Source organism: Nerophis ophidion, linkage group LG25 (assembly GCF_033978795.1).
Source record: "Nerophis ophidion isolate RoL-2023_Sa linkage group LG25, RoL_Noph_v1.0, whole genome shotgun sequence".
NCBI classification, from domain to species: domain Eukaryota; kingdom Metazoa; phylum Chordata; class Actinopteri; order Syngnathiformes; family Syngnathidae; genus Nerophis; species Nerophis ophidion.
The window spans coordinates 37,989,481-38,004,627 of record NC_084635.1 but is presented as its reverse complement, the minus strand read 5'-3'; the positions used below and the strand labels follow the sequence as shown (position 1 = coordinate 38,004,627).

The window sequence follows — 15,147 nt, the reverse complement described above, 5'->3', positions numbered from 1 at the left end:
GTGTGGTGACATTATTCAGTCGGCGAAAGCCGCCACAGCCCCCAGGCTTTGGTACCGTATGTAGATGCAAAACCCAAGGACTGTTGGAACATTGTACAATGCCCAGTCTCTCCCTAGTGGCAAATTCCTGTGTGCCAGGGCCAGTTTAGCAGTGCCAACCAGCTGTGTCTGGGCAAAAACAGGCAGGCCCACTTTAGGAGTTAACATGTGCATCCACAGCTGATGCGGGCAGGACACTCCGCTCAGCGTTCGAGTCCACCAGCCGGCGGCGGCCTGACAAGCCGTCTGTGGCAGACAGCAGCTTATCCGCTCTGCCCGTGCTCACTGCTGCCACTGAGCACCGGCCCCGGCGTTTCTCTGGCCCGAAAAAACGTCACACAGTACAACTCTGCCTCCCTGCGGCGACGGTTCGACACTGCAGCCACAGCGCTAGCATTAAGCTCCTCAGGTGCATTCCAGGTCGGTGCAGGCAGCAGGGCTTAAAGCGGGATTGGCGCAGGTAGAAGAATCCTGTCCGCCTCCTCAGCCAGACCTCAGTAATCTTTTGTGCTGACTAGCCAGCACCATGCGTACTGGGGCGGTAGCTGAGGGAGAAAGAGCTGTAGGAAAAGGAACAATGCATCCCCGGAACCCAGCAATGCCAGCATATTCTCCATTGGCTCGGTAGCCTTGCTGTCTCCCAGGCCGTTGAGAGACAAGAGGCGGTGAGCTGGCTCGGCGTCGGAGAGCTGGTACAGCCGCAGCAATGAAGTCTTTGGGCGTACTGGGGCGGTAGCTGAGGTAGAAAGAGCTGTAGGAAAAGGAACAATGCATCCCTGGAACCCAGCAATGCCAGCATATTCTCCATTGGCTCGGTAGCCTTGCTGTCTCCCAGGCCGTTGAGAGACAAGAGGCGGTGAGCTCGCTCGGCGTCGGAGAGCTGGTACAGCCGCAGCAATGAAGTCTTTGGGCGTACTGGGGCGTACTGGGGCGGTAGCTGAGGGAGAAAGAGCTGTAGGAAAAGGAACAATGCATCCCCGGAACCCAGCAATGCCAGCATATTCTCCATTGGCTCGGTAGCCTTGCTGCCTCCCAGGGTGTTGAGAGACAAGAGGCGGTGAGCTGGCTCGGCGTCGGAGAGCTGGTACAGCCGCAGCAATGAAGTCTTTGGGCGTACTGGGGCGGTAGCTGAGGGAGAAAGAGCTGTAGGAAAAGGAACAATGCATCCCCGGAACCCAGCAATGCCAGCATATTCTCCATTGGCTCGGTAGCCTTGCTGTCTCCCAGGCCGTTGAGAGACAAGAGGCGGTGAGCTGGCTCGGCGTCGGAGATCTGGTACAGCCGCAGCAATGAAGTCTTTGGGCGTACTGGGGCGGTAGCTGAGGGAGAAAGAGCTGTAGGAAAAGGAACAATGCATCCCCGGAACCCAGCAATGCCAGCATATTCTCCATTGGCTCGGTAGGCTTGCTGTCTCCCAGGCCGTTGAGAGACAAGATGCGGTGAGCTGGCTCGGCGTTGGAGAGCTGGTACAGCCGCAGCAATGAAGTCTTTGGGCGTACTGGGGCGGTAGCTGAGGGAGAAAGAGCTGTAGAAAAAGGAACAATGCATCCCCGGAACCCAGCAATGCCAGCATATTCTCCATTGGCTCGTTAGCCTTGCTGTCTCCCAGGGTGTTGAGAGACAAGAGGCGGTGAGCTGGCTCGGCGTCGGAGAGCTGGTACAGCCGCAGCAATGAAGTCTTTGGGCGTACTGGGGCAGTAGCTGAGGTAGAAAGAGCTGTAGGAAAAGGAACAATGCATCCCCGGAACCCAGCAATGCCAGCATATTCTCCATTGGCTCGGTAGCCTTGCTGTCTCCCAGGGTGTTGAGAGACAAGAGGCGGTGAGCTGGCTCGGCGTCGGAGAGCTGGTACAGCCGCAGCAATGAAGTCTTTGGGCGTACTGGGGCGGTAGCTGAGGTAGAAAGAGCTGTAGGAAAAGGAACAATGCATCCCCGGAACCCAGCAATGCCAGCATATTCTCCATTGGCTCGGTAGCCTTGCTGTCTCCCAGGCCGTTGAGAGACAAGAGGCGGTGAGCTGGCTCGGCGTCGGAGAGCTGGTACAGCCGCAGCAATGAAGTCTTTGACGCACTGTGCTGGAGGATCCCTCAGCACGCCCGTACCTCTCTGCGTCGTTTGAGTGTTCAAAGCCGCGACAGCATGCTAGTACCGTGTCTCATCTGCTGTAATCCCCCGTAATCGAAACTGGGTTTCCACAAGCTGGAACAACCAGAGCTCAGGATCGTGCTGCCAGAACTCCGGGAGTTTCACAGTTGCTGCAAAGACGGTGTGAGCTGCGATTGGCTGTTGTAATGGCCCCCAGCCCTCAGGCATGACGAGACCAGAAGGCTGAAACATGCTCCAGACCAGAAGGCTGAGTGTTCAGGTCATGTCCGGGTCAGCGATGTGGTAGTCCAGACAAGGAGGCCAGAGAGCAGTAGTTCTGAGCCAATTAGTTTATTCTCCAACTAGTTTGGTGTATACAAAATATTGTACTTAGGTGTGTATAAAATATTGTAGTAAAGTGTATATATATATTGTATTTTTGACCAACAATCCTATTATTCCAACAAACAACATTTTCAATTATCTCACCTGAAGCTGCTCTCGTCCAATCAGCAGTCAGAAAACCTTCAGGTATTCTCACAAGTTGGGAAAATACGATGAAAGGCAACCGGGTTGTTGGACATATTTCCCGCCGAATGTAATGTGGATGACATCATCTGCTCTTTTGTTTTTAGCTCCGCCTCCTGTTAAAGCTGCTCTAGTACAGGTTTGAAGCATGGCAATGTGTGTGTGTGTGTGCGTGCGTGTGTGTGTGTGTGTGTGTGTGTGTGCGTGCGACTGACGCCATCTTACCTTCCGCACTTCTGCACTCAAATGCATGTCCCCTTTGACATGATGTGTTTTTGCTGAACCACTGTTTGTTGTGCAGACTAACCAGTTTGTGTTTGAGACCAAAGTCCTGATGTTTATGTTCAATCATTAGAAGACTAAAGTCCTGATGTTTGTGTTCAGTCATTAGAAGACCAAAGTCCTGATGTTTGTGTTCAGTCATTAGAAGACTAAAGTCCTGATGTTTGTGTTCAGTCATTAGAAGACTAAAGTCCTGATGTTTATGTTCAGTCATTAGAAGACTAAAGTCCTGATGTTTGTGTTCAGTCATTAGAAGACTAAAGTCCTGATGTTTGTGTTCAGTCATTAGAAGACTAAAATCCTGATGTTTGTGTTCAGTCATTAGAAGACTAAAGTCCTGATGTTTGTGTTCAGTCATTAGAAGACTAAAGTCCTGATGTTTGTGTTCAGTTATTAGAAGACTAAAGTCCTGATGTTTGTGTTCAGTCATTAGAAGACTAAAGTCCTGATGTTTGTGTTCAGTTATTAGAAGACTAAAGTCCTGATGTTTGTGTTCAGTCATTAGAAGACTAAAGTCCTGATGTTTGTGTTCAGTCATTAGAAGACTAAAGTCCTGATGTTTGTGTTCAGTCATTAGAAGACTAAAGTCCTGATGTTTGTGTTCAGTCATTAGAAGACTAAAGTCCTGATGTTTGTGTTCAGTCATTAGAAGACTAAAGTCCTGATGTTTGTGTTCAGTCATTAGAAGACTAAAATCCTGATGTTTGTGTTCAGTCATTAGAAGACTAAAGTCCTGATGTTTGTGTTCAGTCATTAGAAGACTAAAGTCCTGATGTTTGTGTTCAGTTATTAGAAGACTAAAGTCCTGATGTTTGTGTTCAGTCATTAGAAGACTAAAGTCCTGATGTTTGTGTTCAGTCATTAGAAGACTAAAGTCCTGATGTTTGTGTTCAGTCATTAGAAGACTAAAGTCCTGATGTTTGTGTTCAGTCATTAGAAGACTAAAGTCCTGATGTTTATGTTCAGTCATTAGAAGACCACAGTCCTGATGTTTGTGTTCAGTCATTAGAAGACTAAAGTCCTGATGTTTGTGTTCAGTCATTAGAAGACTAAAGTCCTGATGTTTGTGTTCAGTCATTAGAAGACTAAAGTCCTGATGTTTGTGTTCCGTCATTGGAAGACTAAAGTCCTGATGTTTGTGTTCAGTCATTAGAAGACTAAAGTCCTGATGTTTGTGTTCAGTCATTAGAAGACTAAAGTCCTGATGTTTGTGTTCAGTCATTAGAAGACTAAAGTCCTGATGTTTGTGTTCAGTCATTAGAAGACTACAGTCCTGATGTTTATGTTCAGTCATTAGAAGACTAAAGTCCTGATGTTTGTGCTCAGTCATTAGAAGACTAAAGTCCTGATGTTTGTGTTCAGTCATTAGAAGACTAAAGTCCTGATGTTTGTGTTCAGTCATTAGAAGACTAAAGTCCTGATGTTTGTGTTCAGTCATTAGAAGACTAAAGTCCTGATGTTTATGTTCAGTCATTGGAAGACTGAAGTCCTGATGTTTGTGTTCAGTCATTAGAAGACTAAAGTCCTGATGTTTGTGTTCAGTCATTAGAAGACTAAAGTCCTGATGTTTATGTTCAGTCATTGGAAGACTAAAGTCCTGATGTTTGTGTTCAGTCATTAGAAGACTAAAGTCCTGATGTTTGTGTTCAGTCATTAGAAGACTAAAGTCCTAATGTTTGTGTTCAGTCATTAGAAGACTAAAGTCCTGATGTTTATGTTCAGTCATTAGAAGACTAAAGTCCTGATGTTTGTGTTCAGTCATTAGAAGACTAAAGTCCTGATGTTTGTGTTCAGTCATTAGAAGACTAAAGTCCTGATGTTTATGTTCAGTCATTAGAAGACTAAAGTCCTGATGTTTATGTTCAGTCATTAGAAGACTAAAGTCCTGATGTCTGTGTTCAGTCATTAGAAGACTAAAGTCCTGATGTTTGTGTTCAGTCATTAGAAGACTAAAGTCCTGATGTTTGTGTTCAGTCATTAGAAGACTAAAGTCCTGATGTTTGTGTTCAGTCATTAGAAGACTAAAGTCCTGATGTTTATGTTCAGTCATTGGAAGACTAAAGTCCTGATGTTTGTGTTCAGTCATTAGAAGACTAAAGTCCTGATGTTTGTGCTCAGTCATTAGAAGACTAAAGTCCTGATGTTTGTGTTCAGTCATTAGAAGACTAAAGTCCTGATGTTTGTGTTCAGTCATTAGAAGACTAAAGTCCTGATGTTTGTGTTCAGTCATTAGAAGACTAAAGTCCTGATGTTTATGTTCAGTCATTGGAAGACTAAAGTCCTGATGTTTGTGTTCAGTCATTAGAAGACTAAAGTCCTGATGTTTGTGTTCAGTCATTAGAAGACTAAAGTCCTAATGTTTGTGTTCAGTCATTAGAAGACTAAAGTCCTGATGTTTATGTTCAGTCATTAGAAGACTAAAGTCCTGATGTTTGTGTTCAGTCATTAGAAGACTAAAGTCCTGATGTTTGTGTTCAGTCATTAGAAGACTAAAGTCCTGATGTTTATGTTCAGTCATTAGAAGACTAAAGTCCTGATGTTTATGTTCAGTCATTAGAAGACTAAAGTCCTGATGTCTGTGTTCAGTCATTAGAAGACTAAAGTCCTGATGTTTGTTTTCAGTCATTAGAAGACTAAAGTCCTGATGTTTGTGTTCCGTCATTAGAAGACTAAAGTCCTGATGTCTGTGTTCAGTCATTAGAAGACTAAAGTCCTGATGTTTGTGTTCAGTCATTAGAAGACTAAAGTCCTGATGTTTGTGTTCAGTCATTAGAAGACTAAAGTCCTGATGTTTGTTTTCAGTCATTAGAAGACTAAAGTCCTGATGTTTATGTTCAGTCATTGGAAGACTAAAGTCCTGATGTCTGTGTTCAGTCCGCAGGAGGCGAGTGGAACAGGAAGTGTAGGTCTTCATCTCACCTGTGGAATCCTAAGTCCTACCTGTCTCATCTCAGCGTGTGGAAGAAGTCTTGTGCCAAACTGCTGACTCCACTAGAAGGTAGAAGAGGAATAACTGGAATCGTTAGCTTTTTAGTATTTTTGCCGCCTTGACTCTGTCCAGACTTTTTACTTTTTTTTACCATACCGTCATTGTGCTAACTCACCTGTCCAATGCTGGGACCTTCCCCACTCACCTTTGTTACACCTTTTGCAGTTCCAAAAAATGCTGACTCAGCAGTCAATAAATGTTTGCTATTTCTACATCTTGACTATCACCTGTAACAAGTTGTTTGACTACCACCTGTAACACTAGTGTCATTCAGTGATGACATGATTAGTCGGAAGTGACTCACCCTAACCCGGACCGGTTTGTCCCAGATGATGTTACACATGATTAGTCGGAAGTGACTAACCCTAACCCGGACTGGTTTGTCCCAGATGATGTTACACATGCCAAAGACCAACACATTTTGGACCTCCTATTATTTATGCTGCAGGTCTTCACAAATACTGAATAAAAAAACTATTCCATTTCTCTGTCCAGGTGACGAGTTCAAGAAAGATTTCTATCGCCTACTTTTTCTTAGTCGACTTCACTTCAAGATCAGCAGCTACTTTCCAATATTTCATCATTTCATTTCTGGCTGCTTTTCAAGGTGTTGTTGACTGCTGACATGGCAGATATTATGTGTGTACACTAGATAAATATACACTCGGATACTGCTTGTTTGAACTTTGAACCATCTTAAATATACAACATACCATCCTAAATACACAGTACCCATCCTAAATATAAATGATCCATCCTAGATATGCAATTCTCATCCTAAATATGCAATATTTATCATAGATATACAATAGTCATCCTAAATATACAATACAAGACACATCCTAGATATACAATAACCATCTTAAATATACAATAACCCATCCTAAATATACAATAACCCCTCCTAAAAACAATATCCATCCTAAATATACAAGACGCAGCCTAGATATACAACAACCACCCTAAATATACAATAACTCATACTAAATATACAATAACCCATCCTAAATACACAATATCCATCCTAAATATGCAATACAAGAAGCATCTTAGATATACAACAACGACCCTAAATATACAACTCATCCTAAATAAACAATAACTCATCCTAAATATACAACTCGTCCTAAATATACAATAACTCATCCTAAATATACAATAACCCATCCTAAATACACAATATTCATCCTCAATATACAATAACCCATTCGAAATACACAATATCCACCCCAAATATACAATTACCCATCCTAAATATACAATATCCATCCTAAATATTATATGACTCATCCTAACTGCACAATACCCCTCCTAAATATACAATATCATCCTAAATATGCAGTAACTCATCGTGAATATACAATAACCCACCCTAAATATACAATAACCTATCCTAAATACCCAATATCCATCCTAAATATACGATACAATACACATCCCAGCTATACAACAACCACCCTAAATATACAATAACCCATCCTAAATATACAATAACTCATCCTAAATATACAATAACTCAGCCTGAAAATATAACTCATCCTAAATATACAATAACTTATCCTAAATACAAAATAACCCATCCTAAATAATAACCATCCTAAATATACAATAACCCATTCTAAACATACAATATCCATTCTAAATATACAATAGCCCATCCTAAATATACAATAACCCATACTAGATGTACAATAACCCATCATAAATATACAATAACCCATTCTAAATACACAATATCCACCCCAAATATACAATTACCCATCCTAAATATACAATAACTCGGCCTAAAAATATAACTCATCCTAAATATACAATAACTTATCCTAAATATAAAATAACCCATCCTAAATATACAATAACCCATTCTAAACATACAATATCCATCCTAGATATACATTAGCCCATTCTAAATGCACAATATCCATTCTAAATATACACTAGCCCATCCTAAATATATAATAACCCATACTAGATATACAATAACCCATCATAAATACACAATATCCATCCTAAATATACAATAACCCATACTAGATATACAATAACCCATCATAAATACACAAAATCCCTCTTAAATATACAATAACCCATCATAAATACACAATATCCATCCTAAATATACAATAACCCATACTAGATATACAATAACCCATCATAAATACACAATATCCATCCTAAATATACAATAACCCATACTAGATATACAATAACCCATCATAAATACACAAAATCCATCTTAAATATATTATAACCCATCATAAATACACAATATCCATCCTAAATATACAATAACCCATACTAGATATACAATAACCCATCACAAATACACAATATCATCCTAAATATACAATAACCCATACTAGATATACAATAACCCATCATAAATACACAATATCCATCCTAAATATACAATAACCCATACTAGATATACAATAACCCATCATAAATACACAATATCCATCCTAAATATACAATAACCCATACTAGATATACAATAACCCATCATAAATACACAAAATCCATCTTAAATATACAATAACCCATCATAAATACACAATATCCATCCTAAATATACAATAACCCATACTAGATATACAATAACCCATCATAAATACACAATATCCATCCTAAATATACAATAACCCATACTAGATATACAATAACCCATCATAAATACACAAAATCCATCTTAAATATATTATAACCCATCATAAATACACAATATCCATCCTAAATATACAATAACCCATACTAGATATACAATAACCCATCATAAATACACAATATCATCCTAAATATACAATAACCCATACTAGATATACAATAACCCATCATAAATACACAATATCCATCCTAAATATACAATAACCCATACTAGATATACAATAACCCATCATAAATACACAATATCCATCCTAAATATACAATAACCCATACTAGATATACAATAACCCATCATAAATACACAAAATCCATCTTAAATATATTATAACCCATCATAAATACACAATATCCATCCTAAATATACAATAACCCATACTAGATATACAATAACCCATCATAAATACACAATATTATCCTAAATATACAATAACCCATACTAGATATACAATAACCCATCATAAATACACAATATCCATCCTAAATATACAATAACCCATACTAGATATACAATAACCCATCATAAATACACAATATCCATCCTAAATATACAATAACCCATACTAGATATACAATAACCCATCATAAATACACAAAATCCATCTTAAATATACAATAACCCATCATAAATACACAATATCCATCCTAAATATACAATAACCCATACTAGATATACAATAACCCATCATAAATACACAATATCCATCCTAAATATACAATAACCCATACTAGATATACAATAACCCATCATAAATACACAAAATCCATCTTAAATATATTATAACCCATCATAAATACACAATATCCATCCTAAATATACAATAACCCATACTAGATATACAATAACCCATCATAAATACACAATATCCATCCTAAATATACAATAACCCATACTAGATATACAATAACCCATCATAAATACACAAAATCCATCTTAAATATATTACAACCCATCATAAATACACAATATCCATCCTAAATATACAATAACCCATACTAGATATACAATAACCCATCATAAATACACAATATCCATCCTAAATATACAATAACCCATACTAGATATACAATAACCCATCATAAATACACAAAATCCCTCTTAAATATACAATAACCCATCATAAATACACAATATCCATCCTAAATATACAATAACCCATACTAGATATACAATAACCCATCATAAATACACAATATCCATCCTAAATATACAATAACCCATACTAGATATACAATAACCCATCATAAATACACAAAATCCATCTTAAATATATTATAACCCATCATAAATACACAATATCCATCCTAAATATACAATAACCCATACTAGATATACAATAACCCATCATAAATACACAATATCATCCTAAATATACAATAACCCATACTAGATATACAATAACCCATCATAAATACACAATATCCATCCTAAATATACAATAACCCATACTAGATATACAGTAACCCATCATAAATACACAATATCCATCCTAAATATACAATAACCCATACTAGATATACAATAACCCATCATAAATACACAAAATCCATCTTAAATATACAATAACCCATCATAAATACACAATATCCATCCTAAATATACAATAACCCATACTAGATATACAATAACCCATCATAAATACACAATATCCATCCTAAATATACAATAACCCATACTAGATATACAATAACCCATCATAAATACACAAAATCCATCTTAAATATATTATAACCCATCATAAATACACAATATCCATCCTAAATATACAATAACCCATACTAGATATACAATAACCCATCATAAATACACAATATCCATCCTAAATATACAATAACCCATACTAGATATACAATAACCCATCATAAATACACAAAATCCATCTTAAATATATTATAACCCATCATAAATACACAATATCCATCCTAAATATACAATAACCCATACTAGATATACAATAACCCATCATAAATACACAATATCCATCCTAAATATACAATAACCCATACTAGATATACAATAACCCATCATAAATACACAAAATCCATCTTAAATATACAATAACCCATCATAAATACACAATATCCATCCTAAATATACAATAACCCATACTAGATATAAAATAACCCATCATAAATACACAATATCCATCCTAAATATACAATAACCCATACTAGATATACAATAACCCATCATAAATACACAATATCATCCTAAATATACAATAACCCATACTAGATATACAATAACCCATCATAAATACACAATATCCATCCTAAATATACAATAACCCATACTAGATATACAATAACCCATCATAAATACACAATATCCATCCTAAATATACAATAACCCATACTAGATATACAATAACCCATCATAAATACACAAAATCCATCTTAAATATACAATAACCCATCATAAATACACAATATCCATCCTAAATATACAATAACCCATACTAGATATACAATAACCCATCATAAATACACAATATCCATCCTAAATATACAATAACCCATACTAGATATACAATAACCCATCATAAATACACAAAATCCATCTTAAATATATTATAACCCATCATAAATACACAATATCCATCCTAAATATACAATAACCCATACTAGATATACAATAACCCATCATAAATACACAATATCCATCCTAAATATACAATAACCCATACTAGATATACAATAACCCATCATAAATACACAAAATCCATCTTAAATATACAATAACCCATCATAAATACACAATATCCATCCTAAATATACAATAACCCATACTAGATATAAAATAACCCATCATAAATACACAATATCCATCCTAAATATACAATAACCCATACTAGATATACAATAACCCATCATAAATACACAAAATCCATCTTAAATATACAATAACCCATCATAAATACACAATATCCATCCTAAATATACAATAACCCATACTAGATATAAAATAACCCATCATAAATACACAATATCCATCCTAAATATACAATAACTCATCACTACACGGTTTGCTCTGCCACACCTGTTTCACGACACAACATTCCAAAATGATTCTATCAGATTAATGGCCTGATGCCAGAAGACCCGAGCCTTCTCGCCTTGTAGAATTTTTTTTTTTTTACAATACATGTTTACGGCTCTTCAAACACGGCGGAGACAGAAAGCGTGGCGTCACTCCGGTGTGTGTGCGGATGTGTCGAAGATTAACAAGCGAATGTCTGGAGTAACTAGCCGCTGCGCTGTTACAAAGACGACATGGCGCCCAAGGCTGATTGTAGTCAACTTCAAAAGTCAGTCGACACTCTGATGGAGGAAGTTGTTTCAATCAAGGAGCAGCAGAAAACTGGATCAGAGAAGAGCTGACAATCTGGAGAAAGACCAGAAAATAGCAATTCTGGAGAAGAGAGTTGCTGATATTGAGCAGGTATACACGGATCAATGACCTGATCATCACCGGACTTAGCATCAAACGAGCTGTAACCCCAACAAATGGAGGGGAGCCGGCGGGGTTGGTTGTCATTTCAATGGAGCGACAGGTAGCGGTCTTCATACAACTGGACTGTAACAGCATCCCAACATGACAAACGACAAGCCCGGCGTAGTCCTGAGATTTGTAAACAGGAAGCACGAGATCGCGTCGCTAAAACAAGGAAGGAAGCTAAAAGGAAGAAACGTATACACGAACGACCATTTGACCAAACCAAATGCTGGTATAGCTGGAAAAGCACGCCGATGAGGAGAGAGAAGAACATTCTACAAACTTGGACTCCATCCATCCATCCATCTTCTTCCGCTTATCCGAGGTCGGGTAGCGGGAACCTAAGCAGGGAAACCCAGACTTCCCTCTCCCCAGCCACCTCGTCTAGCTCTTCCCGGGGGATCCTGAGGCGTTCCCAGGCCAGCCGGGAGACATAGTCTTCCCAACGTGTCCTGGGTCTTTGGACGTGCCCTAAACACATCCCTAGGGAGGCGTTCGGGTGGCTTTCTGACCAGATGCCCGAACCACCTCATCTGGCTCCTCTTGGACTGCGAACTATAAAGTATTCATCAAATTCCGGAGATGGCCAAAGTGCTGCTGATTAGAAACATCAAAGATCTGAAGGAATATGACGTTTCAACTGGACTGTCAGGAAAAAGCCACTAAACACGATCATGACACACATTGACAATACGCAAGATGCAATCCATGACACGAGCCACATCATTCAGGTGGTAAGTGAAGATGACAAAGTACAGTTGAAAGCATCACAATACACTGAGCACCACCTACAAGACATGGAACAGGATATAGACCAGGACAATCATTTCCTCCTCAATATCAATAAGAACTGCTGCTACTATACCAATGAACAGTACAACCAGAATATTATTACTTAAGGCAAATGATCAATGATCCAGTCTACATGTGCTTTGTGGACTTGGAGAAGGCATTCGACCGTGTCCCTCGGGAAGTCCTGTGGGGAGTGCTCAGAGAGTATGGGGTATCGGACTGTCTGATTGTGGCGGTCCGCTCCCTGTATGATCAGTGTCAGAGCTTGGTCCGCATTGCCGGCAGTAAGTCGGACACATTTCCAGTGAGGGTTGGACTCCGCCAAGGCTGTCCTTTGTCACCCATTCTGTTCTGAACTTTTATGGACAGAATTTCTAGGCGCAGTCAAGGCGTTCCGGTTTGGTGACCGCAGGATTAGGTCTCTGCTTTTTGCAGATGATGTGGTCCTGATGGCTTCATCTGACCGGGATCTTCAGCTCTCACTGGATCGGTTTGCAGCCGAGTGTGAAGCGACCGGAATGAGAATCAGCACCTCCAAGTCCGAGTCCATGGTTCTCGCCCGGAAAAGGGTGGAATGCCATCTCCGGGTTGGGGAGGAGACCCTGCCCCAAGTGGAGGAGTTCAAGTACCTAGGAGTCTTGTTCACGAGTGGGGGAAGAGTGGATCGTGAGATCGACAGGCAGTAATGCGGACGTTGTATCGATCCGTTGTGGTGAAGAAAGAGCTGAGCCGGAAGGCAAAGCTCTCAATTTACCGGTCGATCTACGTTCCCATCCTCACCTATGGTCATGAGCTTTGGGTCATGACCGAAAGGATAAGATCACGGGTACAAGCGGCCCAAATGAGTTTCTTCCACCGGGTGGCGGGTCTCTCCCTTAGAGATAGGGTAAGAAGCTCTGTCATCCGGGAGGAACTCAAAGTAAAGCGGCTGTTCCTTCACATCGAGAGGAGCCAGATGAGGTGGTTCGGGCATCTGGTCAGGATGCCACCCGAACGCCTCCCTAGGGAGGTGTTTAGGGAACATCCAACCGGTAGAAGGCCACGGGGAAGACTCAGGACACGTTGGGAAGACTATGTCTCCCGGCTGGCCTGGGAACGCCTCGGGATCCCCCGGGAAGAGCTAGACGAAGTGGCTGGAGAGAGGGAAGTCTGGGCTTCCCTGCTTAGGCTGCTGCCCCCTCGACCCGACCTCGGATAAGCGGAAGATGATGGATGGATGGATGATATATATTTAGGGTTCTCGTGAGACGTGTAAAAACGCCAACTCAACACCAAGCCAAACTGGAGTCAATGAAGAGAACGTCGTTGTAAGCTTGACCATTTACTTTTGACAATTCCTTCATAGACAAGATGGTGAAAAACTGAAAAGAACAAAGAGACACAACACACTTATTGCCTCTGTACATACTCGTTTACAATGACATATAAAAATGGAACAGTAATGTCGGAAAATGTCCAGCAGAGGGAGACTCCCGTCTGCCTAAATGACTTGAACACATTGTATCTAGTTCGACAATTATATTTAACATATCGGCACTATTACACTTTTTTTAACATGTCTGACATGTTAACTTATTAAAGACGACTTACGGCATTGCTTCTTCGTCGCTTTGTGTAGGATGGCAACAGAAAAAAGACCACAAAATGTATCTCTAGATTTCGAACAAATACCGGAAGTCAACCAACAGGAAGTAATTCAGCGGAAGTGACATCATCTAACTGCTGTTTGCCGATTATAGCGTGCAATAAATATAAACAACTTTAACTCCAAATTAAAGCATTGCAGTTACTAATACAAAATATTAAGTAATACAAAAATATTATCATGTAATTACGTAAATAATATTAACAGTTGACTTCAGGACAACACAATATATATATATATATATATGAAATACTCGAGTAGGGTGAATTGTAGCTGTAAATATACTCCTCCCCTCTTAGCCACGCCCCTAATCACACCCCTGCCCCAACCACGCCCCAATCACGCCTTTTGCTCCACCCCCGTCCACGCCCCACCTCCCGGAATCGGAGGTCTCAAGGTTGGCAAGTATAATGATATAATATGTACATTAATACAAGTTGACATAATTTCGAGGGTTTGAAATATAAGTCATACAAATGTATGGATGAATATATGAATATGAATTCAGTATGAATAAGCAAGTGGGCAAATTAAGGCTCAGCCATGATTGTGTTTATTATTTTGAAAGCGTACCGGAAGCACATTGTTGTCCTTCTTCCGGATTGGACGCGCTGACGTGGGCTACGTGAT

The 15,147-nt window shown here is 39.6% G+C and overlaps 1 protein-coding gene across 2 annotated transcripts in view; it reads left to right on the top strand.

The window, feature by feature from the left end:
* The window catches only part of tmod2 (tropomodulin 2), a 55,641-nt gene extending 49,234 nt beyond the window's left edge, over positions 1–6,407 (top strand). For both annotated transcript variants that reach the window (XM_061887549.1, XM_061887550.1), the window contains exon 10: positions 5,809–6,407. In XM_061887549.1, the coding sequence (XP_061743533.1) occupies positions 5,809–5,840 (32 nt within the window). In that variant the 3' untranslated portion in view covers positions 5,841–6,407. The remainder of the gene's footprint in view (positions 1–5,808) is intronic.
* Positions 6,408–15,147: the final 8,740 nt, after the last annotated feature.